This window comes from Sorex araneus, chromosome 9 (assembly GCF_027595985.1).
Source record: "Sorex araneus isolate mSorAra2 chromosome 9, mSorAra2.pri, whole genome shotgun sequence".
In the NCBI taxonomy this organism is placed as follows: domain Eukaryota; kingdom Metazoa; phylum Chordata; class Mammalia; order Eulipotyphla; family Soricidae; genus Sorex; species Sorex araneus.
Genome location: NC_073310.1, coordinates 2185529 through 2199368, shown reverse-complemented (window position 1 = coordinate 2199368; position 13840 = coordinate 2185529). Strand labels below are relative to the sequence as shown.

At 61.6% G+C, this 13840-nt stretch overlaps 1 protein-coding gene across 1 annotated transcript in view; it reads left to right on the top strand.

Moving 5' to 3' along the window:
• The first annotated feature begins 148 nt into the window (after positions 1-148).
• The window catches only part of DNAH10 (dynein axonemal heavy chain 10), an 83053-nt gene continuing 69361 nt past the window's right edge, over positions 149-13840 (top strand). Inside the window, exons 1-11 of the mRNA XM_055147078.1 lie at positions 149-362; positions 3059-3139; positions 3601-3692; positions 4543-4651; positions 5937-6052; positions 7249-7465; positions 8254-8411; positions 8810-9040; positions 10077-10267; positions 11006-11204; positions 12449-12643. Of these exons, the coding sequence (XP_055003053.1) occupies positions 149-362; positions 3059-3139; positions 3601-3692; positions 4543-4651; positions 5937-6052; positions 7249-7465; positions 8254-8411; positions 8810-9040; positions 10077-10267; positions 11006-11204; positions 12449-12643 (1803 nt within the window). The remainder of the gene's footprint in view (positions 363-3058; positions 3140-3600; positions 3693-4542; positions 4652-5936; positions 6053-7248; positions 7466-8253; positions 8412-8809; positions 9041-10076; positions 10268-11005; positions 11205-12448; positions 12644-13840) is intronic.

Here is a 13840-nt window from a genome sequence, read left to right as displayed (position 1 = left end):
GGTCCCCTCCCCCGGCCCAGGTCCCGCCCCAGCTCCGGCCCCGCCTCCGGTCGGTGCACGCGGGGCGGGCGCCCGGCGCGGCCGGTAGGGGCATCCGTTGCTAGGGGCCGTTGCCACGGACGCCCGCCGGCTCCACTCCCGCGGCGCCATGGACGACCTGCGGGTGCTGTGGATGCGCGACCGCGTGTACTGCGCCTTGGGCCTCACCGACCCGGCGCTCTTCGAGGAGCTGCTGAGCCGCAACGACGGCGAAGTGGAGGACGAGGTGCTGCATTTCCTCAACCAGGCGAGCGACGAGGAGGCGGCGTCCACGGTCTTCTTCTACCGCTCCGTGGTGCAGGAGGAGGTGGAGGTGGAGCTGGGTGAGCGCCGGGTACCCGCGGGGCTTCCCCTGGAGCGGGTCTAGCCCCTCCCACCGCGCAGACACTTGGTGCATGAAGCAAAACAGGTGAAAATCACAAACCAGCAGAGCCGGCGCTGGTGGCCCGAGACACGCGTCTGTCCTGACTGCCTGTGGCACGGCACACCGGGCGTGCGTTCGCAGGAGCTGGGCTTCCAAGTTTCCATGACCACCCGCTGAATGTCACAGACACACAGACCCTCTCACAGGGCTTGAGGCTGCAGACATCTGACTCACATCTCCCACGCCCCTGGGCCCGCGGGAAGGGGCAGAGGGCTTCTGTGGCTCTGCGGGGCTGCTCTCTGCCCTGCGTGCTTCTGGCCATGTCCCCTTGCTGGGGAGGCTAATTTCAGCCCCCCAGCCAGGTGGTCTCGAGGTGCCCTGGACGCCCCTGCTGCCTGCCAGAGGCAGGCAGAGCATGCTGCCAGAGTGGATACTGTCCCTGGAAATGCCCCAGAGCTTTGATCCTGGGGGCCAGGAAAGGGCTGGGGAATGGTGCCCGCGTCTGCTCTCAGTCCCGGGGAGTTCCCCACTGCTTCATGGCCCTTCGGTCAGTGCCGTGAACGGCCCTTCTGTCTGCATCTGTTGGTGCTTCTTCTCCCTGCCCGAGCTGAGTCGTGCGTCTGGGCTGGGGCAGTAGTCCTGGTAGGCACCTGCCTTGCACTCGGCCCACTGGAGTTCCATCCCGGCACCTTACTATGAGGTCCCCGAGCTGCCAGCAGTGATCCCTGAGCTCAGCCAGGTGTGGCCCAGCGCACACACCACCCCCAAAAAAGTGACGTGCCTGAGGTGAGCAGTGCTGGTGGGGGAAGAGGGTGCAGCCGCCAGCCAGGGGGACCCAGGGCTCTGCTGGAAGCGTGAGATGCAGTAGCCACACTATTTCCAGCTGCTGAAAATTTAAAACAAAACAAAACATGATGTTGAAGTTACTGAAAGACATTCTTGTCAAAATCACATGGAGTCTGTGGAGTGAAGGTGACCAGGGGGACATCAGCATCCCGCAACCTACTCCATCCCACAGGGCTGCCACGTTCGCTCTGCGGCTTGTCAGATCTTACCCGGATTGGCCCTGTGCCCACCTACTTATCTCTTACCCAGACAGCACCACCCTGTCACATCTGCCCATTTATCTGTCTATCCATCCGTCCATCCATCCATCCATCCATCCATCCACCCATCCATCCCTCAATCCATGTCCCCTTCTCCTCCTCTTCCACTCCTCCTTATCCTTGTCCTTTTCCTTTTTGGCCTAAATTCAGCAGAGCTTAGGGGTCTCTCCTGGCTTCGTGCTGGAGGATGTGTGCTGTGGTACCAGGCATTGGACCCAGACCTCCTTGTACGCTTGTGCTCAGCCCATGTGCTAGTTTACCAGCTTTAGAAAAAATCTGAGTTCTTATTTCCAATCTATTTACTGATATGTTTAACCTTACCAGACAAACAAAAAAGCTTTAGAATTCTTAACCCAGATCCTGCGAAAATATACCCATCCACCTATCCCTCCCTCCCTCCCTCCCTCCCTCCCTCCCTCCCTCCATCCATCCATCTATCCATCTATCCACTTTCTACCCATTACCCACCGGCCTGTCTATCCTCTCCCATTTACCTATGTGCCTTTCATGTACTGCAAATCTATGTCATTTTCTTGATATGCTCATTTATAAAATGATGACCTAGATGTGTGGAAATGTTCTAAAAGTCTGGGTGACAGTCTTATTCTGTGTGTTCTTTTTTTTTTTTTTTTTTGCTTTTTGGGTCACACCCAGCGATGCTCAGGGGTTACTCCTGGCTTTGCACTCAGGAATTACTCCTGGCAGTGCTTGGGGGACCATATGGGATGCCGGGGATCGAACCCAGGTCGGCCGCATGCAAGGCAAACGCCCTACCAGCTGTGCTATCGCTCCGGCCCCTCTGTGTGTTCTTTTATAACTTGACCCCTGCCCCAGCAGGCCTTGGGGGCTGTTTTGTGTCACTGTGGATGGATCTAGTGACTTAGTAGATTGGAAGCTCATGTTGTGACAGGCTCATCCGTCCAGTCCCCATGCTGAGATGCTCACCTGGCCCGGCGTTTTTCAAAGAGCGAAACGTGGGTGCCGTGTGCTCTCTCGGAGGGCGGACTGTGAGAGTGGGGTGCTGGTCCCGGGCTACACCCTCAGTGTTAGGAAAGGCCCTGGTGGACACCAGCCACACCTGCACCATGGGGGGCATCCTTGTGCCCACTGCCTCCCAGTGCTGGGCATTCTCCACCTTCTGCAGGTGAAGGGGGCCTGCACTTCCTCTCCCGCTTCCCTCCAGAATCATCAGTGAGGCTGAGCCACTTCCCCACTCATTTCCTTGGGCTTCCCTGGTGCATCAAGACCCCCTGCCCATCCTCCCCAGGGCACAGAGGGGTGGCAGGAGGAGGGGGGGCACTGCAGAGGACTCCACAGCTTTGTGAGTCAGACAGGAGCTGAGACTTCCCCACCCCGACCTGGGGCTCAGAGACACCAGCCCGGGACCTCTCTGGCCACTCGGCCCCTCGATCCAGCCCAAGTACCTACAGGCAGCCCCAAGACGCACGCCGCCATCTCCTGAGTCCCCGTCCCAGCCCCCAGGGGGGCCTCCGTGGCAGTATGTCCCCGCCAATACGGTTCTCTGTTCTTTCCATTTTCGTGGCGGCAGACGACATTCCCCTGCCTTCGGATGAGGAAGAGGAGGAAGAAGAGGAGGAAACTATGAAAATCGAGTCAGATAGAGGATCAGGTGTGAGCTGGGAGGGGAGGGGTCCCGGGATTAGAAAGGCTGTGAGCAGGTGCAGGACCTCGGCGTCACCGCTGAGCCTGCGGCCGCCTCTCCCACACCCCCAGGCCCACCCTGGCCGCCCTAACCAGGCAGCTCCACCTCAGGGCCGGGACCTGCACATAGCACAGGGCCGCATCGTGGGGGTCGGAGAGGGCAGGAAGTGACACGGGAGGGGGACGGGGCCCTGCAGGGGGAGCTGCAGGCAGTGTGGACAGCACTGGTTCTAGCGCCAGCACCAGAACCTTCATTTTATTCTTTTGTTTCGGTTCTGGCTTGGGGCCACACCTGGCAGTGCTCAGGGATTCCTCCTGGCTCTGTGCTTGGGGGTCCCTCTACTTCGGGTAACGCCTTGTGGGCCGTGCCGGTGAGCAGAGATGCCTGCTCCCGGACCCGTCATCCTCACTGTCACCCTTGCCCCACAGCTAAGAGCTGGCAGCCGAGGACCAACTCTCTGTTCCTGCCAGTCTCCGAGGAGGAAGAGGCGGCTGACCCTGTGGAAGGTGCTCCTGCCAAAGTATGGGTGCCACCGTCTGGCGGCTCGGGGTCCTGCCTGCCTGGGCTGAGTGATTATGCCCTCCCGTGAGGACTGTTCCCGTGGGACGCCAGGGTGGGGGCCCCACGACCGCCCCTGACTGACTGGGTGGCAGGAACGGCTCTGGGGTGATGCCTGGCCAGGGGACAGGGCTGCGCTAGACCCCCAAAGAGAAGGGGCAGGGGTAGACCCAGGAAAGCGGGCCGGACAGGAGTGTGAGGTGGGCACAGGCTGCCCGTCCTGGAAGCCCACCCTGCCAGCCCCTGCGGCTTTCACTGGAGGTTGGTCACATTGGCATATTGGACCTGCCTGGCTGACCTTAGTCACTCAGTCCCCTCAGCACCCCTCCCCCCATTCCCCGAGCCTGACTGAGCGTGGCCCAGAGCCCTAGACTGACAGCATATCCCCGGTCTGAGCTCCCAAGAATGGCCCGGGACTCTGCCATGGCTGCTCCCTGGGAGCGTAGCGAGAGGACTGGGCTCAGGGCTGAGTGCGGGCGCAGGGGTGCAGGGCTCTGAGGAGAGGGGCCCACCAGGGAGAAACATGGAGGTTTACCTGAGAGGAATGTTGGGAATTTACCTGAGAGGAGTGTGGGGGTTACCTGAGAAGAACATTGGGGGTTACTGAGAGGAGCTTTCAGGGTTACTGAGAGGAATGTGGGAGCTTACCTAAGAGGAGTAATTGGGGGTTACCTGAGAGGAATATTGGGAATTTATCTGAGAGGAGCGTTAGGAGGTTACCTGAGAGGAATGTTGGGGGTTTTCTGAGCACAGTGTTGGGGGGTCTCATTAGATGGGCCTACTTGAGCATGACTATTCCCTTCCCACTTCAGAAAGTTATGAAGCGCACTGTGGAGAAGATGGTGCTTCATGTGCTTTTCACCCCTGTTCCCGAGGAGCTTTTGGAACATAACGTGGTGTTTTTTCTCAGAAATACAAAAGGTATATTTTGTGTGTGTGTGTGTGTGTGTGTGTGTGTGTGTGTGTGTGTGTGAAAGAGCTGGATTCTAATCATGACTTTTCCTGAGAATGTAAGATTTTCATTAGCTGTTAGTGCTCATTGATCATGGATTCCATCTTCCCGTCACCCCCAGAGTAATCCCTGCAGCGCTTCTGAGGCACCGAGGGCCTGTGCAGTGGGGCCGCTCACGCGTTCCCAGCGGAGGGTGGGCAGCACCTTAGGTGCTCTGCCGAGTGCTGTGGCTCTTTGTTTCTGGGCTTTGGGTCGGGCCCTCCCTGTATGGAGGGAGCCCTGTGTGAGGGCTGAGGGGGCCTGACAGGCTGAGTGCACACTGTGCCCAGGAGGCCTGGGTCTATCCCGGGTACCACATGGTGCCCCACGCACCACTGGGAGTTGCCTGCGTGCAGAGCTGCGCACAGTTGCCGAGCGCCACTGCTCATGGCTCAGAAACAAGCCCGAGCGCGGTGCTGAGGCTGGGATGCCCCGTCGGGCCTGCTCAGTTTCCGGGAGCCAGCACCCCGGGCTCATGGAGGCCTCTCTGTTTAAGTTTGGTTTCTGGGCCACACCCTCTGATGCTCAGAGCTTACTCCTGGCTCTGCACCAGGGGCCATTTGGGATGCCAGAGACTGAACCAGGCCCCATGCAAGGCAAGCGTCCTACCCACTGTGCCGTCTCTCCACACCCCCAGAGGCCACTTCACACAGAAACTTGCACACAGCACACTCAGTGACCGAGCAGAACAGGACCCCCCAGCCCGTGTTTCTCCTGGGAGCGCAGACTCATTTCCTCTAGAAGGATGACTCATCTCTCCTAAAGTGCTGACTCACTTCCTCTGGAACGCTGACTCTCCTGGGAGCACTGGCTCATTTCTCCTAGAATGCTGACTCATTTCTCCTGGAAATGCTGACTCATTACTCCTAGGAGTGCTGACTCGGTTCTCCTAGAATGATGACTCATTTCTCCTAGGAACAATGACTCATTTCTCCTGGGAATGCTGACTCATTTCTCCTGAGAATGCTGACTCATTTCTCCTAGGAGCACTCACTCTTTTCTCCTAGGAATGCTGACTCAGTTCTCCTAGGAGCGCTGACTCATTTCTCCTAGGAGTGCTGACTCAGTTCTCCAGAATGCTGTCTCAGGGCCTCTGTGGCAGCCTGAGTTCGTGGCGCTCTGAGCTCTGTGTCCGTGGTGTGCTGAGTCTGGGGCGTGCACGTGTCTGTGGCCCCGTGAGCCTGGCCCGACCGGCTCACTGCTGTCCGCCCGCAGAGCCCATCCCGGAAGCCAGCGACATGAAGGAGGCCATGGAGATCATGCCCGAGACGCTGGAGTACGGGGTGCTCAACGCCAACGTGCTGGGCCAGCTGAAGGACATCATCTCCCTGGTGACCGGCCAGGGCAGGGGGCGGGCATGGTGGGCCGCTTGGAGGGAGGGGAGGGAGGGCAGGCACTGAGCGGCCCGAGGGCGTCCCGGCTCTGACACTCGCAGAGATAAGCCAGAGAGTAGAGAGTGGGAGGGCGCTCCTGGCTCCGCAGTGTCCCCTGAGCGCACCCAGGAGCCGCTCCAGTGCAGCAGGCATGGTTGTCACCTCAGAAATAAGGAGGGGAGATGAGGGAGGTGGCAGTGGGCGGGGAGAGCACTGTGGCAGTGAGCAGTGACCTTGCCCTGAGCCTTTGCACCAAAACCGAACAGCTTGATGGCAAATCTGGAAGATTATGAGCCCCGTGTGGCTGGTCAGGGAGGTACTTTATGAGTGCGAGAGTCTGAGCCAGTGCAGCAAACCCACCTGCCGGCCTGGCCCCCGCATGGCTGCGGGAGGAAGCGGAGGGAGGGGAGCGCCCCGTGCAACCAGCAGGGCTCCCCGGAAAAGCGCTCGGGTCAGCTTAAGAGCATCAGGGGAGGGGCCGGAGCGATAGCACAGTGGGTAGGGCGTTTGCCTTGCACGCGGCCAACCTGGGTTCGATCCCCGGCATCCCATATGGTCCCCTGAGCACTGCCAGGAGCAATTCCTGAGTGCAAAGCCAGGAGTAACCCCTGAGCATCGCTGGGTGTGACCCAAAAAAAGAAAAAAAAAAAGAGCATCAGGGGAAACTAAGGGGACCCCTCGGGTCCTGGGGAGAAAGGAGCCTGCTTCTGACCGGGCAGGGACGCAGAGCCCGCAGCCAGCTCCCGCACAGGACAGGAGAGGCTCAAACGTCCTGACCTCCAGAACCACAAGCCCAGGAGACTCTGGGAATTGCAGAGTCTCAAATTATAGGGAAAATGGGGAAAACTGAAAACCTCATCCCCAGCTTCCGGCCAGCCTTTGCCAGGTGCCTGGGGCTTCTCGGCTGAACTTGTCCCCTGGGCCCGCAGGGAGCGAGCAGACAGCTGGCTCAGCCCGGCCTCACTCTCCCGGGGCCAGCCTGGCTGAACTGCTCCCGGCCCTGCCACCGAGCCATGGGCCACCCCAGGGTCCCGGCGAGCCAGTATTTGCCCCTTTGGGGGCTGGGCTCTGACTTGGGTGGTCTTGAGCACTCTCGTGCTCGGCCAGGCGGCCTCGAGGACTGACGTCTTTCCCTCCTCTGCCCGCCGTGCCAGGTGTACCTGCCGGCCTTGTCCTTCACCCAGCACAAGGACATCCCCTCGGGCTTCCTGCACGGCGACATCCCTTTCCCCGTGGAGTACGAGATGAGCCTGCCGTCGCTGCCGGGGGAGGCGGTGGAGTTCCACAGCATCCAGCTCATGCGGGACGAGTTCATGATGAACCTGCAGAAGTTCGTGGGCAGCATCCAGAGGATCCTGCAGCAGCTGGAAGGTGAGGCAGCCGCCCACCCGCCCCGCTCTGTCCCGCCCCGAAGCTGCCCCAGGGAGGGTCGGAGCTTCCGGGAACAAATACTGTTCCACTCTCATTCTTTCCCTCTGAAACACTTACTTAATGTTATACTATGTAACCCAGTTTATTTATTTATCCAGTTTTTATGTAGTTTTGGTCCGGGGTCCACACCTGCTGGTGCTCAGGGCTCACTCCCGGCTCTGCCCAGGGAGCTCTCCTGGTGAGACGTGGGGGCACTAGACGTGAGGGAGCAAGTGCCCTGCCCACTGTGCTGTACTGTCTCTCCGGTCCACACTTGAGTTTTGATTTGCAGCAGCACTGGGTCAGGACGCAGCGGCCTTTGTGCATTACGACAGATCAGTGTGTGGCCAGGCTCAGGATGCCGGCTCGCCTGGAGCAGCCTTTGGCCCTTGTTCCGGGGAGACGGTTCTCACAGGCCTGACCTCTCTCCTCTGTGTGGCCACAGGGCAGGGTGCCCTGTGGTGCAGCGGCGGGTGGGGCTGTGAGGCAGGAGGGTGGGCCGTGCTCCCCGCTGTGTGCGAGCACTGGTGCTCCCCCCTCCAGCCAGCCCTCTGCCAACGGCCTGCGGACGGACAGTCTGCAGAGGAGCCTGGTCAGGGCTGTGAGCGATGCCCCGTCCCGCCCACCTGCCCACCAGGCCCCTCGCGGAGGCCCCAGAACCATAATGGCCCTGAGTCTCCTCCCCGGCACCTTCTAACTTGGAGCTGGGGCCCGGGACCCCGGCTGACCCCGAGTGTCCCTCTCGCTAGGTGAGATCAAGCTGACCCTGCCGCCCATCAGCGTGGACGGCGAGGTGTCGGCCCTGGCCGCCGACCCGGCCACCGTGGACGTCCTGGAGCAGTGTGTGATCAACTGGCTGAACCAGATCACCGTCGCGGTGGACAGCCAGCTCAAGAAGACCCCTCAGGTACACGCTGCTACCAGGCGGAGAGAGCCGGGCTCTGTGGGCCCTCGCCCGCTGTGTGGTGCCTCCTCAGAGTTTGCTGGGAACCGCCCCACATGTCACTCCCGGGCTTCCCCAGGTGAGTCCTGGGTTTGGACCTGTTGGGAGCTGGGGCCGCTGAGAATCGGAGCCCAGAGCACTTGGGGCTCAGCTGGCCGCAGAGGACTGGCAGGACACTGGCCGCGGGTCTCTGTGGCCTCCTTCCTGCTCTGCCGTGTGCAGTGAAGGTGGGGAGTGTCCGGCCTGAGCGGGGCCAGCGCCTGCCCAGCCCTGACTCTCCAGGCACAGGTGGTGGGGAGGGGTCTGGCACGCGGGAGAAGCAGCCCCAGACTCTGAGGCCCCTGCCCCCCACCCACCCGCAGGGCAACGGCCCACTGGCCGAGATTGAATTCTGGCGGGAGAGGAATGCCACGCTCAGCGCCCTGCACGAGCAGACGAAGATCCCGGTGGTCAGGAAGGTGCTGGAGGTGATCCGGGAGGCCGACTCGATGGTGGTGACCAACCTGCAAGCAGTGCTCACAGGCCTTTACAAGCTGCACATGGAAGCGTCGGACAACGTGCGCTTCCTGGCCACGGTGGAGCGCCACTTCAAGGTGGGCGCTGCTGCCAGCGTGCCGGGGGCAGGTTCTCAGTCTGCGAGGGGCGGTGCTCGGGGCCGGGAGCCCCTCCCCGGGCCTGTCGGTGTGAGGTCCGAGGGGCAGTGCCCTCAGCCCTGTGGGGCCTCGGGTGCCAGGCTGCACCGCACCTGCGCCCTGGCCGTCGGCCTCACTGCCCTTCTCCCTGGTCTCTGGCGGCGTTCCACGCACAGACCCTCTCCTGCTCTCCCTTCCCGGGGGGCCGGGAAGGCAGCCGGGCCGTTCTTCCGGGCTTGAGGCTCCTTCCCGGCTGTTCCTGCCTCCAGGGGCCCCACGGCCTCTCTGCACCCCAAGGCTTCCCCAGGGTCCCTCCCGGGGCCACAGAGTCACTGGCTTCAGGTGCTGAGACAGCCAGCCAGGGAAGGGCTGTGCCAAGGGACACATCCCGCCGCCACCTGCTGGTGGACGCCAGACCTGAGCTGGGCAGGGGAGGGGACTCCCTTCCTGCCTCCTGGGCCCCCAGCTGTGTGACCCTTAGGAAATATGGCTGCCACACAGGACATGTGCTTTATGGACTTTAAGCAAGTGTGTGTGCATGTGAGAATGTATATTGTGTATGTGTGTGCGGGTGTGTGTATGTGGTGTGTGTATTTGAGCGTGTATGTGAGTGTGTGTATGTGTGTGTGCATGTGTATGTGTGAATGTGTGTTTGTGAGTATGCGAGTGTGACTGTGTGAGTGTATGTGGTGTGTAAACGTGTCACGTATGCAGGTGTGAGTGGATGTGTGTGTGCACTCAGTAGATTCATATTCTGCCCCCACGCCCTCTGCAAAGTGCCTCATAGATTTTTGCTTCTTTGGTTTTTGTTTGGGGCCCCACCTGGCGGTGCTCAGCACTTACTTCCGGCTCTGCGTCAGGGGTCACTCCTGGCGGGGCGTGGGGGATCCTATGGGGTGCCGGGGATTGAGCTTGGGTCTGCCACGTGCAAGGCTCGGCCGTCCCCTCTGAATGGTGCTCCTGCCGCGCCCTGCACTGCGCCCGCCCCTCTCCCCAGAACATCACGCACGGCACCAGCTTCCACGTGGTCCTGGAGAGCATCCCGTCCATGCTGAGCGCCCTGCGCATGGTGTGGATCATCTCCCGCCACTACAACAAGGACGAGCGCATGATCCCGCTCATGGAGAGGATCGCCTGGGAGATCGCCGAGCGGGTCTGCAAGGTGATCAACCTGCGCACACTCTTCAGGTGAGCCCCACCCCGGCCCAGCTCCCCCGTATGGAGGCAGCTCCGACTGTGACAGAGCTCGAGGGGGCCGGAGGTTCCAGCCCCCCCACATGGCCCCCACGAGCATTGCTGAGGGGGGTCCCTAACAATGCAGGCGGTGACAGTCGGTGGCTGTTAGTCTCCTCACAAGGTCTTGTATCCACCGGCGTGACCTATTTCAAAGCATTTTCTCCACCCCCTGGAAAGAGCTTCTGTGCCAGCAGATCTCTCCCCCGCTCCCCTGCTTCCTTCACCCCTGCCCCTTCCACTGTCCCTGCACCCCCCATCATCCTGTGCCCCTGCCCCCGCTTTCCTGCTCCCCCTCCTGTGCCCTCCGCACCCCCTACGATCCTGCACCCCCACCTCCTTCCTAAGCGCCCCTCCTGCCCCCTCCCCCGCTCCCTCCATGCCTGGGCAGCCTCTCGCACCCTGTCCCGGTGGGCCACCTCGCCCAGCCTTGCTGCACAGGGACCCGCCCATAGTGTGTGTCTCTGGGGTCCAGCTTCCCACACTCAGGGTGGCGGTTCTCAGGTCCCCGTGTTGGCGCGGCTACCCTCCCTTTCCGTGGCCCAGCCGTGGCCCCTGTGTGCCCCGTACATTCAGTTCCGGGAGAGCCCCGAGAGCTCAGCGGCCAGGCCCTGGGGGCAGGGGGCCGGGCCTTCCCGCCCTCCTCTCGCAGGGGACAGACCCACCGACCCGGGCCCTCCCTCTGCTCCCCAGAGAGAACCGGGCGAGCGCGCAGCACAAGACCCTGGAGGCCAAGAACACGCTGCTGATGTGGAAGAAGGCCTACTTCGACACCAGGGCCAAGATCGAGGCCTCGGGGAGAGAGGCGCGCTGGGAGTTCGACCGCAAACGCCTGTTTGAGAGGACGGATTACATGGCCACCATCTGCCAGGATCTTTACGACATCCTGCAGGTGGGGGACGGCGTGCAGGGACTAGGACACGGTCTGGCTTTCTGACAGCGGGCTGGGTCAGGAGGGAGCCAGGAGGCTGGAGAGAAAGAGCGCGCAGAGTATTCCAGAATATTCCTTTTTCGGGGATTCCCCCACCTCCCCTGCCCTGGCTCTCCTCTGAGCTCAGGCTACTCCTTTCTGGGGTCTTCTGCACAGCCTCCTGCCCCGTCCGTCCCGTGGCGTGTTCTCAGAGGGGTCCGAGACCTCTCTGAGTGGCTCTGCCTGCCGCTGTGGTGCCTTCCCCTCCTCCTGACGGGTGGGGCTGGGGTGGGAGTGGTGGGGAGGGCTGGGGAGAAGCTGCAGCCGCGGGCAGGACACCGCGACCCCTCGGAGTCAATCGCCCAGAGGTGCCAGGCCAGGGGATATGGGGTGGCCCAGAGCCCAGGGGCTGAAGCTGATGAACCGAGGGGGACTGAACTGAGGGTCACTGGGCCGGGGGCGGAGCCGAGCGGCTGAGGGGCGGAACCCAGGAGCTGAGGGGCGGGGCTTAGGGGGCGGAGCCAAGGGAGTAAGGGGGCAGAACCCAGGAGCTGAGGGGTGGGGATGATGGGCGGGACCTAGGGACTGAGGGGGAGGAGCCAAGGGAGTGAGGTGGCAGAACCCTGGAACTGAGGGGCGGGGCCGAGAGGCTGAAGGGGCGGAACCCAGGAGCTGAGGGGCGGGGCTGAGGGGTGGAACCCTGAAGCTGAGGGGCGGGGATTGGGGGCGGAGCCGAGGGAGTGAGGGGGCAGAACCCAGGATCTGAGGGGTGGGGATGATGGGCGGGGCCTAGGGGCTGAGGGGGAGCAGCCAAAGGAGTGAGGTGGCAGAACCCGGGAACTGAGAGGCGAGGCCGAGAGGCTGAAGGGGCGGAGCTGAGGGAGTGAGGAGGCAGAACCCAGGAGCTGGGAGGCGGGGCCAAGGGGCTGAGGGGCGGGGCCAAGAGGCTTGAGGGGACAGTGCTGAGGGGCTGAGGAAGACGGAGCTGAGGGGTTGAGGGGACAGAGTCGAGCGGCCCAGGGGGACAGAGTTGAGGGGACAGAACCGAGGGCGTGAGGAAGGCGGAGCCGAGGGGCTCAGGAGGACGGAACTGAGGGGCTGAGGGGACGCAACTGAGGGGCTGAGGGGGCGGAGCTGAGGCGCAGAGGTGGGGGCGCCCCTGTGCTGGGCCCTGGGTGGCCAGCGGGCGGCCGGAGGCCTGGTCAGGACCCTCCTCCCTCGGGCAGGTGGTGGAGGAGTTCTACAACATCTTCGGCCCAGAGCTAAAGGCGGTGACCGGGGACCCCAAGCGCATCGACGACGTCCTGTGCCGCGTGGACAGCCTGGTGACCCCCATGGAAAACCTGACCTTCGACCCCTTCAGCATCAAGGCGTCCCAGTACTGGAAGTACGTCATTGAGGACTTCAAGGTGGAAGTCCTGGTAAGGACCCCCCGCGCCGCGGCCCTGGCTGCTCCCGTGGGGTCAGCCTGGTTTTACTCAGCTACTACTGAGGAAGTGAGTTTATTTAGTTTGTTGTTTTAGATCTTATTTACTGTTTTTCACCGAATCACGTGAATGACAGAGTTATCCCTGCTTGGGTTTCAGGCGTCCACTTTCCTCCACCGGTGTCCTCAGTTTCCCTCCTGCCCCCCGCCTGCCTCTGTGGCTTTTTCCTTTTTCCTGCCTGGGTTTGACCTGGGTGGGGGCCCCGGGGCTTCGCCCAGCTTGTCTCGGGTTCAAGTGTGCCTAAGCATTTCTCTCTTCAACTCACGGGGTTCAGTGGGGCGGCGCCCAGGGCAGGCGGGAAGGAAACTGGAGAGGCCCAAGGGGTCGCAGTCGGGCTCTGCGGCCAGGAGTCTGGGTTTCAACCCGGTGTCACCGGGCACCAGTGCTTGGGGGCCTGCTGAGCAACCCCTGCTCCAAGCGGGTCCCAGTCTTCCCCTCAGGGGAGAAGCCCCAACAATGACTCTCTCACTTGAAAGCCACTTTCAAGATTGAGATCTCTCCTGCTGGGGGCCCTGTCTCCCCACCGTGACTGTGGAGGCTGATTTTGTACTGCACACCTGCCCTTGGGCTTACATCTTTGCAGGGGAGCGTGGGGGGTGTCACATGTGGGATTCACACCTTTGGGGGCTTGCAGCTCACCTAAGTTTGCACCCCTGGAGCTGTGCTTAGACATGTGCTTGCGGGGGGCCACGCTTCCTGGCCCCGGTGCTGGCCCATTTTCCTGGTGGCACAGCTTGCAGACTCACACCCTGAGCTCACAGGCTGCAGAGCTGCCAGGATGGTACTGGGCGCTCATGAGGGACGGGGGTTTGAACTTGTCAGGCGGATGCTCTAGTGCCCTGCGCGGTTCCTCTAAGTAACTGTTTTTGTGACCCCCCCGCCCCCGCATCTCTCCAAGAACAACCCACATGGTTCTCCTTGGGGCTCCAGCGTCTGTCTGAGTTGTATCCAGGAGAACCGTTCCTTTTACTTTCGATGCTGTTATTTTACATATTAGGTATTTTGCTCGTGATTTATTTCCGAATGGAGTGTGTGACCTGTCGACCAAGTTATACCAAATGACTCATCGTAAGGAAAAGCAGTTCCATGCGTAACCCCTCTCCTTCCTACTCTCACAAGTTTAGATATTTC